The following is a 26027-nucleotide window of genomic DNA, read 5'->3' as shown; positions in this document are numbered from 1 at the left end:
ATGAACAGATGATATGATGAAAAGAACACACAAGAGACACCAAATATGACATGGAAATCCCAAGAAGGGAAAAACCATGGAGAATGTTAATTCTCAAAATTAAAACACCTATTAGGGTGACACCGATTAGGTGATTTTTACAAGATGGCTCACTACCAGAATTGTTCACTGCAGGTGGGCTCACTGCCTGGCTAAAATCGCCAGAAAAAGGAGGGCTCACTACCTAGAGGAAGAAAGAAAGAATCCACCACAAGATACACAACAACCACTCTATTGCAATGCCATAAGAAACCTTAGGGTCATTGCCACCAATATCAAACAACATCAACAAACACCACACTGATCAATCACTTCACATTGCCAGAGATAGATCTTCCTTTTACAATCAATTTATTTATGCTAAACCTTCTTGATTATTTTTCATTACAAATGATCTTTATTTATATATATATATATATATATATCGATCTCCAAAATATATTATTCAAGTCGGCCAAGGAGATGAAGAAACATAATTCAAAATAGATCTCCACTAAACATTCCTGCAGTGGAGAGGAATGAAAAGTAGACCACACCACCAAGCAATAACACATTATCAAACGGTGTAATCATTGGACTAAAAGAAAGAACATCTGGGGACAATCAAGACCGAGAAACACATTTCTTGAACACAACAACATGTGCCTAAACTCTTATTCTTTGTAAAAGTTTGAAATGCAGTGGGTGGGTGCGAAGGCGGGAGCGGGAGGGACTGCTTCTGGTGTGGCCGAAGATGGGGAAGAAGATGCGGATGAAGATAGATTTGGCCTTTCTCTCCTCTGTTTACCTCCTGGCTGGGGAAGGGCTTCTCTGTGGCGACTCTTTTGTTCCTTTTCGGTGCCTTCTGAGATGGCTTCTACTGGAGGCATTAAGGGCTACGATGCGGGAGATGCGGTGTGGGGGTTTGAAGTCCTGGTCTTCGAGAGGGGCGTCTGTGGATGGGGGGATGGAGTGTGCTTGTCCCCAGTGGGTGTTTGCTTTTTGGCTGGGAGCGGGGATCCTGGAGGGGTTTTGTTCGTGGTGCTCTCCCCTGTCTCTTTCCTTTTTGTTCTAATTGTTGAGCAGAGGGCTCAAGGGCTAAGGTATTCGGGTGTGGGAGCAGAGGTGAATGAAGTTCGTTCGCTGAGGAGGGTTGTGTTTCAGGAGAATGGGCCTTGGACGGTCGCTATCCATTCGGGGGAGAGTAGATTTGGCTTTGGGGAGAGTCAAAGGTGTGAGGGACTTGGTAAGATTTGGGACCCAGGCGGATCTTTGGTTGTGAGGTTCATATGTGGTCTTTTTCTCTCTCCTTTGCTCTGTTTCGTGGCTCCTTCGATGCTTTGGTCTGTCTCGTTTTGGCTTTCGGAAGGAGATGCTTTTCGCTCTTTTTTGGTGCTGGGCTACTCTCCTATTGAGGTGGAGGGTTGTCTTTTGAGTAGCCCTTTGGGAGGATTTTCTAGGCCTTTCTCCTTCTCCCATCCTTGCCTTTTTGAGGTGACCCTGTTTCCTATTGAGGTGGAAATGCGGAGGGGAGGAGAGGGTTGGCTTTTGCTGGCTACTAGAGAGCATTGTATGTTGTCTATCTACCTTTTTCGTATTCCTATTGAGGTGGTCATCTTCCATATTGAGGTGGGGAGATGGAGTGATGGGGCTTTTCGACTACTGGTGTTGTCCGTGCTGCTTGTTGAGGTTGCTGGTTTATTCTCCCAAAGGTGCCTTCTTAGATGGGTCTGGGACTTTCTCATCTCAAATTCCTAGCTGGTTCTGTGGCCAGGGGTCTTCTTGTTGTATCTTGGATTGGCCTTTTTGCTTCACTTTTTGGGCGCTTTGGCTTTGCTCGATGCTGGTAGTTTTCAAGGGCCCAACCTGGCCAGTTATTGTTCTTGTTTTTGGTTAAGGACAAGCTATGTTTTTCGTGATCAGGAGTCTTTGTTGGAGGTTTGGGGGTCCTAGGAAAACCCTTTGCTGGTTTTGGGTACCAGTTCAAAACCCAGATTCAAGGTTTGGTGAGCCTTTCAAAACCCTTTGTTTCTAGATTGGGTTTGTATGGTCAAATGTTGTAATGTGGAGTTTATGTTAATGGTTATTGGTGCCCGGATTCACCCATGGTTGCAGTTACAAGCTAAGGATGCCTCTGTGTGTTTGTTCTTGGGGTTGATCCTTTCAGTCCTGGATCTGGTAGGCCTGCTGGTTCTCTATGTCTATTCTTTTTAGCAGCATCGTTTTGCGTTAGTTGGAAGTTGAAGAGTCAGTTGTGCTGGTTTTTGGCTGTGGTTTTCATTGTTAATATCTTTGAGCAGCCTGCTTTGTTGGGTTCTAGATCCCGGTAAAATCTATTGGGTTTCGGGTCCCTTTAAAACCTGTTTTATGGGCTTTCTGGTCCTCTTAAAACTTGTTTTCCCTTAATCAAAAACATGTGCCAAGACAGAATAACATAGACACATGCATGGATATTATAATCTCAAACGCACAACATGAAATGCAGAGCATTCCAGACCTTTGCAAATCTCGAATATTTTGATTACTGCATAGACTTCTGGAGCACCAAAACTCTCATACTGCCAATACATAATGCAACAATCTGCACTTCTTGCATCATACATACCTATCTTCCACAGTCTGCAACACAACATACATACCTATCTTCCACATCAATCCGGACCAATCCGTACCACCAAATTGACATCAATGACAACATAGACGATTAATTCTAACAGAAGACACAAAGGATAACAGCTGGCAGACTAATTTTATGCTCAAGAAAAGGTTAGAGACTGTCATTTTGTCTTCTGATAAACTATGGTTATATGTTTACATTTTAGCAAAATATATTTGGTTTATGGCAATTGATCTATGTGATTCTAGTCTCTAAGAACTCTTATGCTGGTCTGCCTCACTTTTTTGTCAAAAAGTAGTATACATTTCAAGAGTTGTGGGTTAACTGCCCTTAACAACATAATTGACAGAATTTATCCTAATGCCAACTGTTCAGGTTAGACATCCTAATTCAAGCCCAAATTGATCAAAGAAAATTATTAAGTTTCAAGTTATGTGCATATTTGTGTTGCAACTTGGGTCTTTAAATTTTTTAATAGTTCATACATAATTTTTAAGTGCTTATGATCGAAATTATTTCATTCTATTTACAATTTTTCAGGGAGACATGACATAGATCTGAACTTTGATGTGTTGATTTCAGAGTTCATCACCTTACGGCTTAAACAGCATCGAAATTTGATATGTTTAATTTAGGACAGCCAATTCACTTTAGAAATTGAATATGATATTAGGAATTTCTTATATTATTGATTATTATATATCAAAGAAGATAAAAGCATTTATATTGATGAAATTTCAAATTGGCTCATTAATATTGCATGAATTTGTGTATGGAACCAAGGGTTTCGATGACCTCCAAAAACCAATATGAATGAAACTTCCATGGGAGAAATAAATGCATTGATACAAATCAGATAGTTCTGAACGTAGGTGTTGGTTTATGGAGTCCATAGATTGGATGTTATAATATTTGTTGGATTTGCAGAATTTCTCTCCTCAACTAGATCTTTCTGCATATGATGGGTTAGAGCTGCAGTTGAAAGGAGATGGCCGTCGATACAAACTTATAATTCGCACAAGCACAGATTGGGATGCTGTGGGCTTTACTGCAAGTTTTGACACAGTCAAAGAACAATGGCAAACGGTACACTGTCTATAAAAGAATGGATGTGTGGATCTCGTGAGTGTTATGAAAATCATCAATATCGATTCTGATTGGTTATGTATTTTTTGCTTGTTTTGATCAGGTTTGCTTACCTTTCTCTTCCTTCAGACCTGTTTTTCGGGCACGGACTGTAACAGATGCTGCTCCCTTTGATACAAGCAAGGTGGCATCACTACAGGTCTTATTAAGTTTGCTAGTTGTTGGCTGTTCATTCTCTTTGGCTTGTTAATTCTCATGTTGTTTGATCATTTTATTGTTCTCAATGATTCAGAGATATGAATGCATCTAAAATACCTTGTGTATCTGATGTAGCTAATGTATAGCAAATTTGAGTATGATGGCAACCTAAATCCAAGTTTTGAGCCAGGTTCATTTGAACTTCCTTTTTCAAGCATAAGGGCATACCTGAAAGAGCCCATCACTCCCCGGTTTGTTTTCCTAGTTTCCATCATCTTCATCATATAGACCTTGTTGAGATATACTTTGTATTACTTGAAACAGATTATGAACTTTACAAAAGATCAGAGTATTTGAATGTTTGAATTGTACTTCAAGTGGATTCATTTATGCTTAAGTTCTTGCAGTACAATTGATATTTGAATTTTACATTGAAGTGATTTTCTTGCTTGTATTATTCCCGAGCTAACCAAAATGATTACAGATTTGTGCACGTGGGCTCAGCAGGTGTTACACGGCCAGAAAGACCAGATCTAGATTTAAGCAAACAACCTCCAGCTGTGCGCCTGAACAAGGAGTTGGGATATATATTAACATTCAAACTCAAGGTAAGATATATATCTATGCATCAATATATACTTAATCCATTTTAGAGATCTTTTGGTTCTTTACCAGTTTGCAAAATCTTATCATATCCTATCACTGCCCTTGTAATCATCTTACGTGTGAAGCACCATATTGACCAACTTGGTTAAATGCCATTCTTTACTTTTTCATGCATATCCCATAAATTCTCTTTCACTAGAATTCTCTAAGCAAAATATAGACATTGTATGAAAAGAAAAAAACATTACTAACTTATAATGGTTATTAACTATGTTAAACCCTTGCCTAAAAAGGATGTAAGAGCTTAACCTAACCTTAACATGGGAACATATTGAGGAAGTAGAAGGTTTTAGAGCTGAGTAGAATGGAGAGAAGGAAAACCGTTGGCTGGATAATGAGTTTGGTAAGGTTTCTTTGTGTCCTCCTTGCAGCTGGATGGGAACTATTGAAATTTAAATAATGATTAGAGTCCACTGCTGAAAGAAATGAGATTGAAATAAAAGTACTCCTATGTAATATCCCCTTATTTGACATAGGTGTTTGGGTTGGACCCCTTGGCCTACTTTATTCCCATAGGCTGAATTTGGGCCTTGGAGAGGGAATATTTAATTAATTGAATTTAAGTTGTCTAATGTTGCTAATAGTTTAATTAATTATTTTATTTAAAAGATGTCCCCATGCATTAAAGTGGCTTTTTAGGGGCCAAAATTAACTAAAAATTAAAAAAGGTCACTTTATGAATTTCGAAAATAAAGTTTACAGGCAGAGTACAAAAAGAAGAGCAAAAAGAGAATTAGATATCTTGGTCATTTTATGTCTTAATTGCAAGTTTGGACTATGAGTTCAACTTCAAACCCTACGGGAATTTGATGTTGGAGATGAAAGATTTCTTCCTAGTCAAATTCCTGGTGGATTCATACAAGATTAACAATTGTGCTTAAATGGAGAAACAAGGATTTTATTTACAGTTGTTGGCTTCCGAATCCTAGGTACAAATTTATTGAGATTTGCCAGCAAATTATAAATTTGAGAGTCAGTGTTGTGTCTGCAAAGAAGAAAGTGCAGATATTATCATGTAATGTGTGTGAGGAGGAAAAACCAATTTTATATTGTTGTGTGCGCTATGGTGAATAAATTGAAAATATTATATATATTTATACCAGCTGGAAATATACCCAAGCGCACCTTAGTAAAGCCCACCAAGGAGCTGTACAACTTACAAATAGCAAGAAAAGGGTTCCGTGCATAAATTTGAAGGCTTATAAGCCTTTCTTACTCCTAGCACAGCCTTGACCAAGCAGGCTGTACATCATAAAGGGAAATCGAGACTTAAAGGAGTAGTTGTACCAAACATTGAAGAGGCCATACCATTTGGGTGATGTCGTACAATTAGTATGGTGACTCAGCAATTAAGGTCAACAATTGTGATATTAAATATTGTCATTTGGTTCATGCTAATTCATCCGAGTACAAAATTTTTTATATGTTATTTCATGTCAGCAATAGACTGAGTTTGATAAACAAATAACTTCTATAAACATGTTTAATAATTCTGCAAAAATAAAGTTGCAATCAGCAGTTGGGAACTGAGAAAATATTTTATGTTACAACTATTATGAAATTACGTAAAAAATATAAGTACATGAAAACTGTTTGACCAAATGCTTGCATAGTAAAACTATGGAAAATTGCAAAGTTTTGGTTAAATAATTTGGGGTAGTATATTATAGTGGTGTATCCTATCAGCTAATGGGAACTTGAGGAAGTTTTTGTTAGCAGAAATTTGTTATGCAGCTAGGGTGTTAGCATAGATACTATTTTAGAAGAAGGGCAAACAATCCACCAAAGCAACCAGAGATTGAAGAGGAAGTCCCTATTGCAGATTTGTTTGGTGAAGGAGATCAAAGAAATATGGGTGATAGAAGAGACCACAATGAGAGCAGTACAATGCAGATTTGAATGATCTTGGTAGGGGACAGTAGCAGATAGTGCAGTTGATGACACAAATGATGCAAAACATGAATGCAAATGAGAACAATGGGGGTAATAATGGCACTAATGAGAATAATGGAGAAGCCAGTAACACGAACATACCTATTAACTACCATTCCTGGGCAACTAAATGCCGGAAGAAATCAGCTAAATGCCAGTAAGAGTTTTGTTGATTGGCTACATGAGTATGAGGCATTAGTTGCTGAGATTTATGCTGCCATGTTTCTACAAGATTTTTGTTAGCTCCTGTTAAGGGAGAGACCCAAGAGATAAATAGGTCCTAATAGCTAGGACTTACGGAAGAGGTTGGGTAAGCTCTCTATTCTCACTTTTGATGGCTCCAGCAAATGCACCAGTCATGGGTTTAGAAACAAGACAAATACTTTTCAATTTTCATCAAACCCTATGTTCGAGAATGAGGCTATCAAGTATGCTATTTTGCACTTGGATGGTGATGCTCATGAATGGTGGTATCGTAAGTTAGTGACACGGGCATAATTTAATTAATTCGGGCATAATTTAATTAATTCATATGCTGAGTTCGGCCAAAAAATTATAGACATATTTGACAAGAAAGATCCAGAGCTACATTTTAGGGAGTTAGCACAACTGAAACAGAGTAGTACCATTGATGCATACATTTTAGAGTTCCAGAGACTAGTTGTTATGTTTCCAAATGTATTAGAGAGAATGTTGATTGTGCTCTTCGTGGAGGGGTTATCAAAACCTCTCCATGGTTGGGTTAAGGCCTTTGATCCTCCCACTCTTTATGATGCCATTAAGAGGGCTAGGAGCATGGATTTTTCTACTCCAAAGGCAAAATTTCAGTCTAAGTTCCCTCCATTAATGAAAGACAAAATACCTTTCTAAAAAGAGTGGTCTAAGAAACCCAATTTTTCAAATGCAGCCAAAAGGAAGTTAAGGAATTAGCTATGTTTCTCCTATAAAGAAGCATGAGGACCAAGACATAGCTTCCTAGGAAAAGGAAAGGCGCTTTATAACAAGGTGATTTCTGATAGTGAAGAAGAGAATGTTGAAAAGGGATCAAGTAGTGAATAAAGTGACTCAAAGGAAGAACAAGTTGATCCAGAGAAAAACAATTTAGGGAGAGTTGAGGGAGGCATTATTGCCACACTTTCAGGTACTTCTAGATATAACTCTTTCAGGTTGAGAGGAGTGCTACAAGGGCAGTGAGTTATAATCTTGATTGATAGCTGGGCAACCCACAATTTCATAGACAAGGCATTGGTGGCCAAGAGGGGCTTATGGGTGGACTTCGAAGGTTTTAGTGTGATGGTTGTAGATGTGTTTACTATGACTTGCACTTGAAGGGTTCCTTAGTTGAGCATTTCCTTGGGAAATTATATGTTAAAGGGTGATTTTTATGTGGTAGAAATTAGGGATACTAATATTATTCTGGGATTTAGTGGTTGCATTCGTTGGGAAAAAATCCTATGAATTTTTAGACCATGGAGTTGAAGTTTAGAGCATATGGGAAGGAAGTTCTTGGAGAGATATCCAATGGTGCATCCCGGATTATGACTCCTAAGAGGATGGAAAGTATTTTTCGTCATGTGAAGTAGCTTGGGTAATTCAATGTTTCATTTCTACCAAGGGCACTGCAAATAAAAAGAAGGCATGTCATTTAGATAGTCAGCCTATATAGTGTGGTTTTCAAGAATATTCCTCTAGAAAGACCATTAGAGAGAGGTTTTGAGCATGTAATTGAGCTTGAGGAGAGAGATAAGCCAATAATTACCACTCTCTATTGTCATCCAAAAAGGCACAAGTAAGAGATAGAGAAGGCTATCCAAGAATTGCTAGACATTGTCACATTACACCCAATTCGAGTCCCTCTGCTTCTTTTATAGTGGTGGTCAACAAGAAGCATGGGACAATGAGGATGTTCATAGACTATTGGGCACTCAATAAGAAAACATTTAAGACCCAATATCCAATTCCCAAGATTGATGAGCTTATAGATGAACTTAATGGAGCTTTCTATTTTTTGAAGATTGATCTTTGGTCTTGGTATCATCAAATCAGAGTGCAAGAGGAAGACATACATAAGACATCCTTTAGATGCCATTATGGGCATTACAAATTTTTGATCATGCCCTTTAGGTTAACCAATGCTCGTACCACATTCCATTCTTGCATGAACCATGTGTTTAGTAGACAATTGTGAAAGTTTGTGCTAGTGTTCATTGATGATATCCTAATATACAACAAAACTTAGGAGGACCACCTTCAACATATTATGAGGTTGTAGGTATCATGGAGGCACAATCTTTGTTTGCCAAGGCGTCCAAGTGTGAATTCAGGATGGTAGAGGTGCTATATTAGGGTTATGTGATTGGTGCCAATGGAGTTAAGTTGGATTAGGAGAAGATTTGGGCTATGCTTGATTGGTCCCCATCAAAGGTTGTGACATAATTGAGAGGTTTACTTGGATTGTGTAGTTATTATAGGATGTCCGTGAAGGGGTTTTCACAAGTCACTACACCTCTCATAGATCTGATGAAGAATGGATCATTCTCTTGGTTGGATTCAACAAAACAGGTGTTTGATCATCTATAGGAGGTAATGAGCACTTGCCTCATGTTATAAGTTCTTGATTTCTCTTAGCCCTTTGTGCTAGAGTGATGCTTTAGGTGAGGAAATTAGAGTTGTGCTTATGCAAAATAATAACCCTATAGCCTATGAAAGAAGAAAAATTAGAGATGTTGAGAGACATTACATATGACAAGGAGATGCTCACAATCATGCATGCTTTGGCCAAACTTAGACAATATCTAGTTGGAGGGAAGTTTGTGGTGAGAACTGATCACAATAGTTAGAAATACTTCTTTGGACAAAAAGACTTGAATGAACGACAACAAAAAGGGTAAGAAAATTACAAGATTATGATTTTGATAGTGAGTATGTTGGAGGGAAGAAAAATGTGATAGCTAGATGCTTTATCTAGGAAACCCACTTTGTGAGCTATGTCTGAGATTTTTGTAGATTGGAAATCCCATCTTTTAGTTGAGTACTCCAAGAACACATTCGCATGTGAAATTATGGATGGAAAGATTTGAGATGATCATTATAAGGTAATTGATGACACTATCTACTATAAGGACATAATCTATTCGATGCTTGAATAAAAAAATGAAGGAAAAGATTCTCAATGTTGTTTGTGATACACTACTAGTAGGTTATTAGGGGCACTTCCAACTTACCAACAGGTGATAGCGATTTTCTTGGAAGGGATTGAAGGATGATGTTCTTAGACATATTTGGGAGTGTGTAGTTTGTCAACAAAATAAATCCAAACATCCTTGATCAAAAGTAGGAGAGTATATTGATGGATTTCATCACATGGCTATCTAAGGTGTAGGGAAAGATTGCATTTATGTTGTGGTGGATAGGCTGACTAAGTACACAAACTTCTTTGCCATATCCTCCAAATATAAGGCATTGCAGGTGGCAGATTTGTTATTCAAAGAGATTTTTAGGCTTTATGGATTGCCTAGAAACGTTATCAGTGATCGAGACAGAAAATTCCTCAATGTGCTTTGGTAAGAGCTCTTTAGACTAATAGGTACAAAGTTGACACTGAGAACAAGTTATCATCCATAGACAAAAGTAGTAAACAAATGGGTTGAAGGGTACTTAAGAAGTTATGTGGCTGGTCATTAGAAGGCTTGGGTCAAATAGTTGCATCTAGGTGAGCAATGCTATAACAACACTTATCATATGAGTATAGGTACGACACCTTTTAGGGATTTGTATGGGTATGATGCCACCTTTTTCGTAGACTTGGCTATTGTGGACAGCAAAGAACCTCAAACTAGAGATTGGATGTAGGATTATCAAAATATTATATGAAGGCTTTGAAAGAAAAATCCAACAAGCTCAAAACCAACAAAAGGTGTATGCAAATAGGCACAAGATAGAGAGGGCATTTGAGGTGGAGATACGGTATACTTACAATTGCAGCCTTATAGGTAGTCCTCACTCAAGAAGAGTGGTGCAAAAAAGTTAAAACCTAGGTTTTATGGACCCTACAAGATTATATAGAGGATTGGAGAAATTGCTTATGAGGTGTGTTAAAATATGTTCGTTCGTGTTTACGATATATATATATATATATATATATATATATATATATAATGAGTTATAGTATATATATACTAATATAATATATCAATCATTAATTATGTTATACATATATATATATATATATATCATAATATATATAAAACACTAAATATTAATCGAATGGTATAATCTACAATTCATAAGTTAACTATGTATCACGATACTATCGTGATTGTTATACATAAACAGTCACGGTATTATCGTGACTGTTCATGTATAACAGTCACGATAACTATCGTGACAGTCCTATTACAATTAGTTAATGCCGACAGGTTATAAAACAGCGACTATATTATTATTATGTCGTTTGTTAGGAAATAGTCGGTATTCAAAAGACGTGACTGTTGACATTTACATCGATTCAACTTATATATATAGTTGATCTTCGTTGGTCAATCAATCAATCACAACGGCAATTGCATTGATCAGCGAATATCAACTATACATAATATATTTATATATTAGTATCTTCTGATCCAATTTTCCTTAACATGGTATCAGAGCTGTAAAGAATATAAAGAAGAAAATATATATATAAAACCTAACATATAGCTGAGAATATTTTAAATTATAAATTAAATTATGGCTCACTGTATGAGAATGGAAGATAGATTAGAAGGTCCTTCAAACTTTGTATCTTGGAGGACAAGACTTACTTCTCTTCTAATGGAACTTGAACTAGAGGAATATATTGAGAAGGATATGAAAATGCCGGAAGAAGAAACTGAGAAAACTACATGGAAAAGGAGAAACAACAAAGCCAGGAAATTGATTATAGATTCAGTGAAAGATTCTATCCTCCCGAGCATATCGAGAATTACCAGTGCCTTTGAAATGTTTAAAATCATTCAAGACACATTCGAGATAAACAATGCCAGTAGAATCTTAACATTGAAGAGTCAACTTCTCAACATGAAAATGAACAAAGGGGAAACAATCACCTCCTATTTCCTAAGGATATCTGAAATAAGAGATCAACTTCTCTGTATTGGAAATACTATAGAAGATACTGAACTTACACTTATCGCCCTAAAGGGTTTACCCATCTCTTGGGAAACCTTCATTCAGTGCATAAGTACAAGACCACCTTTACCTAGGTTCGAACAATTAAAGAACGATTGTACTCAAGAAGAATCGAGATTAGCATCCAGAGGAATAGGGTCGAAAAATGAAAATGAAGTACAAGCCCTTCATACTAAAACTTCTCAGAAAAAGAAGAGAAAATTCAACAATTCAAGTAATGGAAAACATCACTTCAAAAGGGATCTCTCCAAAATAAAATGTCATAAATGTGACAAATTTGGACATATTCACAAATACTGTCCAGAAAAACAGAAAATTCAAGCAGCCTTAGCAGAAACTAAAGGAACAGAAAATTCTCTTTTTTATCTAGCCTTAGCAAGTGAATTAAATTCCAATAAAAATACTTGGATAATAGATAGCGGTGCATCAAGACATATCACTGGATTCAGAGATCAGTTCGAAACCCTTTCTGGAAACTCTACAGAAGAAGTAACCATTGGTGACAACTCCACTTATCCGGTAAAAGGAATTGGGACCTGTTTGATACAGATAAGAGATGGAGTCACTCTACAGTTAAAAGAAGTATTATATGTGCCCGGAATAAAGAGAAACCTAATCTCAATATCAGGGTTAGCTGATCAAGGATATAGGGTAACATTTAATGAAGAAAAAGTTCTTCTCTGGACCAAAAACACAAACATCAAAAATGCAATGTACATAGGGTCCAGAGATGGAAGCTTATACAAACTATGTAATGAACAAAAAGTAGCCCTAAATCACAATGTTCAACAGAATAATGAAATTTGGCACAAAAGACTAGGACACATTGGATATAGTGCTCTTCCTACTTTGCATAAAATCACCTCTGGGGTACCCTCTCTAAAATCTGAACACTTGAGCATTTGTAAGGGATGTGCATTAGGAAAGAACATTAAAGGATCTTTTCCAACAAGTGAACACAAGACGAATAGTGTTTTAGAACTCATTCACACTGATATGTGTGGCCCCATGTCCACTCCTTTTTCAAGTGCCCTATATTATCTAATCTTTGTGGATGACTATTCAAGGAAAACATGGATATATTTTTTAAAACTTAAAGAGTCAAGTGAAGTATTAGCCAAATTTCAAGAATTCAAAACATTGGTAGAAAATCAAACCAATAAGAAAATCAAAACTCTTAGGTCAGACAATGGTGGGGAATTCACATCTGACAACTTCAAAACTATTGTAAATCTGTTGGGATTAAGAGGGAGTATACTGTACCTTATAACCCTCAACAGAATGGAGTAGCAGAAAGGAAGAACAGAACCATCATTGAAGCAGCAAAAGCTATGATGCATGATCATAATATTCATATATCATACTGGGCAGAAGCTGCCAACACTGCAGTTTATATTCAAAACAGATGTCCACATGCAATACTTGAAAATACCACACCAGAAGAAGTATTTACAGGAGTTAAACCTGATCTCAGTCATTTAAGAGTATTTGGATGTCCAGTATATATACATGTACCAAAAGAGAAAAGAACCAAATTAGAACCTTCTGGTAAGAAAGGTATTTTTCTAGGCTACAGTGAAGACTCTAAAGGATATCGAATCTATATCCCTAATCAAAAATTAGTAGAAATAAGCAGAGATGTCAAATTTGAAGAAAACTTCTCATCCACTAATAATGAAGACAACAGTTTGTTTGATCTTGAGAAAGATTTATCACTTGAGGAAGAAAGCGAGAATAACAATTCAAATATGAATTCAACACTATCAAATAACGAAAACGCAATCCTTGATCCTGAACCTTCTTGTGTAGAAAATGTAAACAACAAAAAGAGACCATTATGGGCTAGGAAAATGCTTGAAGAAAACAATATGGAACCAGCACAAATCTCCAGAGAAAACAAAAGAACTAGAACGCAAAAATGTTACACTGCACTTCTAACTGAACTATCAGAATCAGAACCGGTCAGTGTTGAGAAAGCATTATCAAAACAAGCCTGGAGAGAAGCAATGGTTGAAGAATATCAGTCCATCATGAAAAATGATGTATGGGATATTGTCCCTAGACCTAAACATAAGTCAGTTGTATCATCAAAATGGCTATTCAAAATCAAGTATGCTCCAGATGGCAGTATTGATAAACATAAAGCCCGATTTGTTGCTAGAGGATTTTCACAGAAAGAAGGCATTGACTATGAGGAAACATTTGCTCCAGTAGCTCGTTACACATCTGTCAGAACCATACTTGCAATTGCAGCCTCTAAAGGATGGAAAGTACATCAAATGGATGTCAAAACTGCATTCCTAAATGGTAAGATTGAGGAAGAAGTCTACATTGAACAACCAGAAGGATTTCTCACTCATGACAAAAATAAATTCGTATGCAAGTTAAAGAAAGCACTCTATGGACTCAAACAAGCTCCCAGAGCATGGTATGAAAGAATAGATCAATATTTGAGCAAATTGGGGTACTCCAAAAATATTGCAGATCCTAATATATACTTCAAAATTGAAAAAGGAGACATGATAATCCTTGTTCTCTATGTTGATGACTTACTCATTACAGGAGAAGACAATCTAATAGATAAATGTAAAAAGGACCTAGTAGCTGAATTTGATATGAAGGATATGGGCCTACTACACTACTTTCTAGGTCTTGAAATTATTCAAAACAAAGATCATATTCTCCTCAGTCAAAAGAAATATATTTCTGATATTCTGAACAGATTTGGTATGGTAGATTGTAAACCTCTTGCTACTCCTATGGAGACAAATCTTCAGAAATTAAAGGATGAAGCAGAAAACTCAGAACCTGCAGATGTGACACTCTTCAGACAGATAACTGGATCCCTCATGTATTTGGTGAATACACGTCCTGACATTTGCTATGCCACAAATGTACTAAGTCACTTCATGTGTGAACCAAAACATATTCATCTAGTGGCAGCTAAACACATCTTGAGATATTTAAAAGGAACAAGTGATCTTGGACTAAAATATGACAAGACTGAAATTCAACTTCAAGGTTATTCAGACTCAGATTGGGCAGGAAGTACCACTGATCGGAAGAGTACCACAGGAGTTTGTTTCAGTTTGGGTTCCGCAGTAATATCTTGGTTTAGTCGGAAGCAATCAGCTGTAGCTCAGAGTTCGACAGAGGCAGAATACATGGCTGCATCTATGGGAGCTAGAGAAGCAGTATGGTTAAGAAAATTACTTTTTGACTTATTTGGTAAACCTCTATTACCTACCATTATTCATTGTGATAATCAGAGTTGCATCAAGCTCTCTGTAAATCCTGTTTTTCACAATCGGTCAAAGCACATAGAGATTCCATATCACTATGTGAGAGATATGGTAGACAGAAAAATTATTAAACTAGTCTACATCAGCACTGAGGAACAAAATGCTGATATCTTCACTAAATCCCTTGCAAGGGTGAAGATAGAATTCTTCAGGAACAAAATTGGTTTGATCAAAATATGAACTACTAATGTACATTTCATTCATAAATATATATATATAATCTTTGAAATATTTCAAACTTGTGCGAAGATGACGATCTTCTGTTTATCGTTTCTATTTCAGGGTGACGATCCTGACAATAGAAACCAGGTCTCAAGATAGACTCCCAAAAGGGGTTGAGCCGGATTGGTCCGGACATCTTGTTACCAAAATCATCACTTGTTTAACAATTATTTAAGATAGACTCCCGAAAGGGGTTGAGCCGGATTGGTCCGGACATCTCAAATATGTATATTGTTGTAAGTGATAAATTATCATGATATGACATTTTGAATTGAGTCATATATTTTGATGTGAAAATTCTACAAACTTGGTAAACTCTCTCTCAAGAGGGAGTGTTAAAATATGTTCGTTCGTGTTTACGAAAATGACGTAAAACTATATATATATATATATATATATATATATCATAATATATATAAAACACTAAATATTAATCGAATGGTATAATCTACAATTCATAAGTTAACTATGTATCACGATACTATCGTGATTGTTATACATAAACAGTCACGGTATTATCGTGACTGTTCATGTATAACAGTCACGATAACTATCGTGACAGTCCTATTACAATTAGTTAATGCCGACAGGTTATAAAACAGCGACTATATTATTATTATGTCGTTTGTTAGGAAATAGTCGGTATTCAAAAGACGTGACTGTTGACATTTACATCGATTCAACTTATATATATAGTTGATCTTCGTTGGTCAATCAATCAATCACAATGGCAATTGCATTGATCAGCGAATATCAACTATACATAATATATTTATATATTAGTTTCTTCTGATCCAATTTTCCTTAACAAGGTGGAGCTACCAAAACATGGTAAATTCATATTGTATTCCATGTTTCTTGCCTTAGCAAGGCGTTGGGGCAGCACACTACACCCCTTATAGAGTTACCACTGTTGGATGAGGAGGGAAAACTAGCATTGATTTTGAAAGCCATTTGAGATGTTAGGGAGAAGCTTAGAAACAGGAGTATTCCAAAGTATTTGATTTGTCGGAAGGATTTTCCTACAGAAGATGCCACATGGGAAGGAGACCAGATTCTTCAACACCCAAATTTGTAATTGTTTGAGGACAATCATTTTTTGGGGAGGGGACTATAATGTCCTCTTCTTAAACATAGGTGTTCGGGTTGGACCCCTCAGGCTATTTTAATCCTATAGGCCAATTTTGAGGCTTGGAGAGGGAATATTTAATTAATTAAATTTAAGCTGTCTAACATTGCTATATTTTGGGCAACTTAGTTTTTTTAATTATTTTATTTAAAGGATGTCCTAGTACATTAAAGTTACATTGTTAGGGGCCAAAATTAAAAATTAGAAAAGGTCACTTTATGAATTATAAAATAAAGTTTTTGAAAGCTTGTAAGTGGAGTATAAAAGGAAGAGGAAAAATAGAATTAGATATCTTGGCCATTTTATTTCTCTCAATTGCAAGTTCAGACTGGGAGTTCAACTTCAAACCCTAGGACAAAAACTCTATATAGGATGAAAATGTGAATTTATGTAAAATAGGAACAATGTGACGAAAGTACCAAATTCACATCCACACTCAATAAAGCCTAAGATCTATGTATAAAACAAGATCAAAATGAACAATTATACCATAGCAAAGACCTTGGTTTGTTCCATTGTTTCTTTAATATCTGCTCAAATGATTGATGTGTGGGTTGTTCTTCAAAGTAGCATAACCATGATAACACAATGATAGTAGGATAGCATGAGGTAGTAATGATAATGCTCAAAGATAGTAGATAGACTTGTAGCTAAGATAGCTCAAGATGAAATGCTCTTGCTTTATAATGATAATTTAGGTAATGGTGCTCTAGGGGAAAATGATTTGATTGAGGGTTTTATTTATATCTCACTTGATACTTGATCAATGATGAAGATTAATTAGAAAGATCAATGGATGCGAAATTTTGAGATAATGTAGGAGCTAAAATTAAGAGATTGGATTGATGGGGTGGATTAGTTGAAAGAATGAAATAAATAAATTTATTTAATTCACAAGCATAGCTGGAGAAATAAATAAAATATTAATTTTATATATTTTGGAGGGAAAGGGAAATTAAATAAATATTTTAAAATTTATTGAATTGTGAGATAGGTGTTAGCTAAATAAATAATGAATTAATTAAATAATAAAATTACTTCATTAATGTTAGAGGGAAATGATGAATTAATTAAATGATTAAATTTTTTTTATTAACATAGATATAAAGAAAATTGGATAAGTAATTAATTTAATTATTATGGATGGAAGAAGGAAAATCAGTTTAATTAAATAATTAAAAAATATTTAATTAATATGGATAGAAGAATAGAAGAAATGATGATGAAATGACAAGATAAAAATGCGTTTTATGGGTATTTGGCTTCGAAGATGAAAGTTTTCTTCCTAGTCAAGCGGTGGACTTATAGTTGTGCTTAAATGGAGAAAGAAGAATTTTATTTATAATTGTTGGCTTTGGAATCCTAGGTATAAATTTATTGAGATTTGATAGCAAATAATAACAAATTTGAGAATTAGTGCTATGTGTGTAGAGAAGAAAGCTCAGATGTTATTGTGCAATGTGTGTGAGGAGTAGAACCCAATTGTAGTTTGTCAATAAATTATATTGTAATTTTGTAATTAAGTAATTAGTCCCTGACAGTTGGTTGTTAGTTGGTAGTTACCGATGGTTGGCATTCTTAACAAATATTGGTTTGGCTATATATTTCTTATTGTGTTCTTAGTCAAGGACCACATACATGGTTCTTGTATTTATTAGTCATCCAATAAATGAATGAATAAAAAGACATCTTTTTGGAACATTGTTGCAAGTAATTGTGATTGTGATTTTTTGTTATTCTATTATTTCGATTTACTCTCTATTAGTCATTCAAGTAGAATACCTAAGTAAACATTTGGCAGCATTGCCAATACTAACTCTAGTAAAGTATAACTCATGGACGGGAATCATGGCAATGTAATGGGATATCCTATAGACAAACTTGTACAAGCCAATGAGGAATGAGATGACTAACTTACATAGGACTTGGTGAAGTTGTGAGACATCTCATTAAAGGAACATGGTTGGAGGCAAGATCTCACAAGAGAAGTCCCTCAAGAAACCATTTGGGACAATCTAACCATCAACAAAGAGGTTGATCATTTGTTGCACATATTGCCAAGGCTTATCATGCCATTTTATCATCATGCAAGACCTTTAGGACGAAAAGGATCAAGAGTAGAAAAGGCAACAAATATTGCAATAGTACAAAAAGAGGAATCGATAAGAAGAGGAGGAATGTGACACCAATAAGAGATGTACCCTCGGGAATTAATGCCCGTGAAGCCTAATAAAGATCTAGGACACATATTCCAAGCAGTCACGGAACAACAAAAGGGTTAATGTGAAGATCCCTTCAGCTAAGAGAACAAGGAGAACAACTAAGGCAACTAAGAAGAATTGCTAAAAAAAATAGAAGGATTATTGACCTACCAAGAAGTCAAAGTCAAAGCGTCTGCTAGAGTCATAATTGAGAAGAAAGGAAGACTTTCACTGCAAAACATATGGAGGGAAAGTGGAAGGATATAGTCAAACACCTACTAGTTGACGAAGTATATCAAGACCTCACTGACCAAGCAAGCAATCCATTCGGACAGTCAACATCGGACAATTAGGAAGAAAGAAACATTGGAAATGAATAAATGGAAGCATTTGAGAATAACATACATTGCATCTAGGAGCTATTAATTTTGGAGGAATTGAGACAAAAACCCCTAGACAAAGGGAGTGTAGAAAGAGGCTTAAGATAACCAGAGTGCAAGGGACACTTGAGGATGTGTAGAGGGCTTGTGCATGGCCGAGAGTACAAGGCAGGCATCAGAATGTAGAGGTCAAAACAGTCCAACCAAGTCCAATGCACAATGAACACATTAGGTGAGGAAAATGGTGACTCCCCAACAAGTCCAAATGTTGAAAGAAAATCCCAAAGTACATAGGGAATGAGTTTGAGAATCCTATGAGACATTGTAGAACATGTGAGACCATATGTATAGCAAGCGGCCAGGAAGACAATGATTATTGGTTGAGAGAACATCCAACAATGCTACAGGGTATAGCCATAGATTGGTTCACAGAATTTGAAGCTAAGTCCACAGCCTCATGGTATGCATTGAAGAAAGTGTTCGAGGAAGAGTTTAAAGTACTGCGAGATGACAATGAGATTGTATTAGAGATTTACAATGCCAAACGAGGCAAGCATGAGAACATATGAGCTTACAATTGTAGACTCAAAGAATTGTTGGTGAAGTTGGAGAAGTAGTCTATGGATGGATTGAAGAAACAATGGCTCATTAAGGGATCGATCCCTTCATTGCATAAGAAAATGGTAGTGGTGCCTTCATCCTCAAATGTTGACACCTACAATTAGGCAATGGACATTGAGAGTGAGGACAAGACAACCTCCTAAGGAAAGCAAAAGACAGATAATGGCTTTTAGCACAAAAGACAACAACAATAGAGAACCAAACACAGTTCATGCCCTACGACAAGACATGATGAGAATGATGAAAGAACTAAAAGTCAAGAAAGAGATTTTGAAAGAAATTAAAGAACTATGGGGCACTGAGTGCAAGGCTAGAAGTCACACCAAAGTAAACTGTTAGAAAAAACTGCTTTGTGACATCTACTAAGTGAAGGGACACTCGGCCATACAATTTGAAGACAAGAAGCCCACAAGTGCTCTTCACTCAAGGGGAACAATTAACACCTCCAACAACACCTCCAAACCACAAACAATAATATTAAAACATCTCTTGGTGGATACCAAAATAGACAAGGAAATAAGAATGGACCAAGAAGTAGAATCTGGTTTGAGACCAAGGGAAGACCCTTGATCTAGTGCCAAAAATGTAAGGAATGGGGTCACTTTGCTAGGGAATGTCAAAGCAACCAAAATAGAGGAATGTTGTGCAAATTGTGTGGACTAAGTGACCATGAAGATATGGATATGCTGGATGTGGAGGAACAAGACAAGGAAGTTCTAACAATTACTAGATCACAATCGAAGAAGGCAGTATACCTAGATCCTCGTAAGGAGAAATAATGACTTCAAGAAGCCAAAGTAAAAGTATAACAAGCGACTACCAAGGAAAGAACCTCCAATGAATCAAAAAAGTGCATAGTACGATAGTTGCTATAGACAAGTGTACCAATCAAGGTGATAGATCTTCAAACCATGACACAAATGAGAGTGGCAATCCCCAACATGGTCAGTGATGACCAAAGTCGTTGACAAAAGGCACATGTAATGACATGATAATAAAGCCACCACACTAGGGTGAACAAGTCATCAATCCAATGTTGTTGATGGTGAACATAGGGAAGAAACTGATTGTCGTTCAAATGGAGATCATTGGAAAGAATCTGAGGAACACCAATGTCGATGGAGGATTGGGAGTCAGCGTACTACCCAAAGATACATGGAAGTTTCTTGGGAATCCAATCCTTTGGCCACAAAAATTCCAAATAGTAGGAGTCGACTAGCATGGAATTAAGCCATTGGGGATGCTGATGACGTAGCTGACAATCAGGAACTAACAATTCATGTTGAACTTTTTGGTCCTTCCATTGCAAAAGAGAGCATACAATGCATTACTTGGGAGAGATGGCTAGTTGCAACTAATGCAAATCATAATTGGAAATGGAACACCCTCTCTATAGAGAACAACGAGGGAAAGTATGTCATTGACTTGAGGAATCAAGTGGTAAGGGAAGAGGTGGGATCTTCTGATTCAGAGTCAAAAGGAAGAGAATCAAGAATAGAAGAGAGATTGTTGATGGAACCAAATGGAGTCCTTGACCTTCAGCATTGCTCCAAGGATTAAACAACCTCTCTCAATGGACTTTTTCATTGGAAAATTGAAGATTACGAAGTGTTCTAGGCTGGATTGGAACATGTTGCAGATTGGGGAGATTGAAGAAGAAGATGAAAAAGCCACAAGAAGTTGGACATTTCCTCTGGATTACAAAGAATACAAGGAACAGGAACAATTTTGCCTAGACGTACAAGGACCTAAACGGGATACTACCAAAACTATGTGTACATATGATTCCTCTGGTACTGGGAACATAATTTGTACGAAAGAGACCCTATAGAATGAATAAGAATTATGTCACCAAAGTCCAAGACGATATAGAAATTTTTTTGGAAGCTGGCATAATTTTCAAGGTCAAGAAGTTAGCAAGTGGCTCTTCTCGATAGTCATCTCCCCAAAGAAGGAATCTAAGAAAATTCAAATATGTGTGGACTTAAGAATTTTGAATGTAGTAACCATTAAGGACCCATTTCCAATTCCTTGCATTGACTCAATTGTGGAAGGACCCATTTCCAATTCCATTCATTGACTCAGACTTGGAAGAGGTCATGGGTCATGAGATCTACTCGTTCATGGAGGGGTTTTTCACGTAGAACCAAATAGGCATAGCCAAAGAGGACAAATGGAAGACTACATTTGTTGTTGAAGATGGGGTGTATGCATACAATTGAATGTCATTTAGTTTGTGCAATGCTTCAACAACTTTTCAAGGGATCATCACACAGGTCTTTGATAAAATGTCAGTTGGAAACTTCAAAGCATTCATAGACTAGTAGTTGATATACAGTGATCAATACAACCATTTGAAAGCTTTCAAGGAATGCATGAAATGGTGTAGAGCAACATAATTGGCACTAAACCCAAAAAAGTGTAGATTTGTGTTACCACAAGACAAACTACTAGGGCACATAGTCTCTAAAGCTAGACTAAAGACTGACCCCTAAAAAATAAAAGTGATCATATAGATGGAAGCATCTCAAAACATCACTGGAGTAAAATTATTCTTGGGTCACATTGGCTATTATAGGAGATTCATGAAAAAATTTGCTCAAACATCATACTGGGTAGATGTACTGACAAGGAAGGGTCAACCGTTCACATGGACTAAGGACTAGGAGAAGGCCTTCAATAAAGTAAAGGTACAATTAATAAGTTCACCAATCCTTGCATACCCGAATTGGAGTAAGGAGTTCTACATACATGTCGATGCATCAAACTATGGAATCGAAGCAACACTTGCACAAGTAGGATCCCAAGAATTGGATCGTCCACTCTTCTTCGCCAACCAGTGGTTGTCAAAGGAAGAGAAGAATTACAACATGACGAAGAGGAAAGCACTGGAGATGGTATATTCGGTGCAAAAGTTCAAGCACTACTTGTTGGAAACACCATTCACCTTCTATATCGATCATTGGGCTCTCATGTACTTGGTGAACAAGATAATCATCCAAGGTTGGGTAAGTAGGTGGCTCTTATTATTACAAGAATTCACATTTACCATTATTGTTTGGTTAGGGAAAAGCCATGTCATAGCTGACCAATTATCAAGGTTTAAGTTGTGTATACCACTTTAGGGAGTGAATGAAGATTTCTTAGATGCCCATTTGTTTTACTTTGCAACACTACCTCCATGGTATGAGAATGCCAGAATATTTGTCCACTTCCACCTTTCTTGAAAGAGATGCCACTAGGAGAGACAAAGAAGCTATCCTTGAAGAGTAAAACATTCTGGCTCATTAATACGTTATTATATAAAATGGGGTTTAACCATGCCCTAAGGCAGTGTGTCATTCAAAATGAGATACCAAGAATACTTAAGAAAGCTCACGAAGGCCTTGTTGGAGCCTAGAGGGCATATGGGACCAGATTCCACAACCCAAAAAATTTTGCTGGTAGGTTTGTGGTGGCCAATAGTGCACAAAGATGCTCGAGAGTGGGTGGTGGGATGCGATACATGTCAAAGAGTTGGCAAACCCTTGAAAAGAGACTATATGCCATTATTCCCATCACAATCACAAGAACTCTTCGAAAGGTAGGGATTGGATTTTATCAGTCCGCTCAAGGTCAGCTAGCTACATAGATGCAAATACATTGTCATAGCCATAGAGTACTTGACTAAATGGGTAGAGACCAGAGCACTTCTAGACAACATGGTTGTTAGTATGACGAGGTTCATCTATGAGCAAATTGTCACCAAGTATGGCATCCCCATACAAATTACCGATGATCAGGGAGGACACTTTGTGAACCACATCATTCATCAAATGATGATGGAGTTTTGTATTTTTCATAACTTATTAAGTCTATACTACCTAAGAGCAAATGGACAAGCAAAGTCCACAAACAAAGTGCTTGTCTTGATCATCCACAAGTTGTGTAGCATTGAAGAAGTTGACAACCATACTATGGGCATACCGAATGGCATACAAAGTGATGACAAGACACACACCATTTCAATTGACGTTCAGTTAGGAAGCAATGGTCCTTGTGAAATACATAGTACTGTTGATGTGTCTTTTGTATATGACCAAACACAGAATAAAATACCTAAAGGTACCTTATCCTCTCTTGAACAAAGTTTCCCGACTGTTGAAGATTTTGTTGAAGGATCAGTCGGTGCAACTCCAAGGTTCTGTTATGTAGGTTCTCTATGTGTGGATAAGCTCTTTGCGGTACGATGTGATTTTGCTAGAATCACAAGGGGACTTACTTTTGACGACCTGAACGTCTGATTTGCTTTGGATATTACTGGAACGTGGAATTTCACCGGCCCTTGATTTTGAAAAAAGGAAAAAGGATAAGGGTTGGAACGGGATCTATTTCTAACACTAAGAACGTAAGAGCCATGAACGACCTTTGATGAAATTCTAACTAAGTCTTGCTTTGACATCCTAGGATCATCCCCACAAGATTAGTGCGATCTTCTGAGGAAAGCTTTATGATGTTTAGATCACCGCTACAAGCATGGACATCGTCAGGTTGATGCATATCAATGAAGAAGCGATAATTGAAGTTAAGCTTAAGCTGAATGATTCCAGTTGACTACACAAGGCAAGTCTGCAATCAACAAACCGCTAGTAGTATGGATATACGAATTTCACCATTGGTCATACAAATTTCTTCCATTAACCTAATAACATGAAATCAAATTTGAGAAGTATAGAGACCATGCAAATTGTTGAATCGACACATAGAATTCACCATTTCTTCAATGAAGTTTACAAGTCTTTTGCAACAATGTCTTGGCAACAACCTTTGCCTTCTCTTTCTACTCTACTCTAAAATGCTACGAATTATTGACTATTCTCTCTAACTATTTCCTATTCTTTGACTATTAACTATTAGCTAACTATTATCTTTTACAAATGAGGAGCCAAGGCTTTATATAGGGAGCCCTTTACAAACAGATGACTCTGATTGACTTAGAACCAATGGGTAGGATTACAAGATAGAAACCCTAATTAGGGTTTGTTACAACAAACTTCCTCTAGCCAATGAGAAAATTACATTCCAAGAGTGAGGACCAATAGGAAGAAGGGGTAGGTGCCTCGAAGTTTGTGCCGTCCCCGATGAGTCAGGTACATTGAATCTGGACACGCTGAGGTGGACCAATCCGACCGGACAAAAATGCAAGTGATGACAACTTGCCGAAAGGAAAACTACAATTCTGAAATTACAATTTTAAAATTTTACAAGTAGTGTTAAAAACACTTAAGTTGCAACTCTTGAAGATACGAACAATTCAAACTTCTGAATAACTTTCTGCAATTCATCAGGATCTGGTTCATGAGTGTTCATAGCCAGCACCCTAGTTTTTACGATGACATCATGGCATTGGCATAGCGTGGAATTGCCTTTTTCCAATGCTGACCGGATTTCCTGTAACTCAGTTTGATACTTAATCAATATTTGAATGGAAGCGACTGAGAATTGCTCACTTCTCCATTCATCATGAATCTTGAGTTGCAGGTCTGCAAGAACTTCTTCCTCGGGCAACAGCTCATCATTTTGATATAAAATGTCGCAGGATGCCTTTTTGCAATGGGAGGTTACATCTTGAAAGACTGCTTCACGCAACTTTAAGGTTTCATCAATTTCTTCAATGAGTGATTTGAGAACAAGAGATTTGTTCTCCAGGAGTTCCTCATATTCAATGTACGTGACTCTGGAAGGAATCACGTCATGCACCTGAAGAACGCCCAACTGATGTTGAGGCATCTTTCGCCAAGAAACTAAATTTCCCTCAACCTTCTCCAGATTTAGCTTGAAAGCACCCAAGATTTGATTCAACTTGTCTTCAATGATCTCCAATTTAACCATCGTTTCAAATACCTGTCTTATGACTTGTGAACATAAGTCATGCAGTTGATCAACCCAGGTGTCTAAGGCTTGAACCTTTTGGGCGGCTCTCTCGATACCTTGGATTGGTTCGCTGACCCTGGAAGAAATAGGTACTTGGCCTTCTCCACTTGAAGGTTGAGTAATACTTTGGATAGCTGCCATGAGTCTTTGATTCTCTACTTCCAGTTGATCTTTCTTGGTCAACACCTCATCATAACGTTGTACCAATGTAGCCACTGTTTGTTGAGCATTGTGCTTGACAACCTCATGAGTCTGCTTACCCAATTGAACTTTGGTGATCCGATAATCAGCTGCTTGCATTTCTTCAACTGGTTTATCTGATATTGGTTCAGCAATCTCTGCCACTCTCATCCGGTTTTCATCAACGATCATCCTTGAAACTGTCTTTGCCCTCTTAACAGCTTCAGGTTTTGATTGTTTCAATTGTTGGTAGTCAAAGGGATCAGGTGAGATCACTTGCTTCTTCCTCTTTGCAGTGAAGGAACTGAGCCATGGAGGTAAAGCCATTAACTCTAATTCTGGGATAGAGGGAGAAGCAGTTTTTGTTTGAATAACAGTGGTGACCTTGGGAGA

At 37.0% G+C, this 26027-nt stretch overlaps 1 protein-coding gene across 2 annotated transcripts in view; it reads left to right on the top strand.

Moving 5' to 3' along the window:
• The window catches only part of LOC131062702 (protein HIGH CHLOROPHYLL FLUORESCENCE PHENOTYPE 173, chloroplastic), a 200517-nt gene that overhangs the window by 162097 nt on the left and 12393 nt on the right, over positions 1-26027 (top strand). For both annotated transcript variants that reach the window (XM_057996403.2, XM_057996404.2), the window contains exons 10-13: positions 3563-3721; positions 3825-3920; positions 4055-4170; positions 4404-4527. In XM_057996403.2, coding sequence (XP_057852386.1) covers positions 3563-3721; positions 3825-3920; positions 4055-4170; positions 4404-4527 — 495 coding nt within the window. The remainder of the gene's footprint in view (positions 1-3562; positions 3722-3824; positions 3921-4054; positions 4171-4403; positions 4528-26027) is intronic.

This window comes from Cryptomeria japonica, chromosome 3 (genome assembly GCF_030272615.1).
Source record: "Cryptomeria japonica chromosome 3, Sugi_1.0, whole genome shotgun sequence".
Taxonomy (NCBI): Eukaryota; Viridiplantae; Streptophyta; class Pinopsida; order Cupressales; family Cupressaceae; genus Cryptomeria; species Cryptomeria japonica.
Note: the sequence above shows the minus strand (reverse complement) of the source record. Positions and strands in the feature narration are given on the sequence as shown.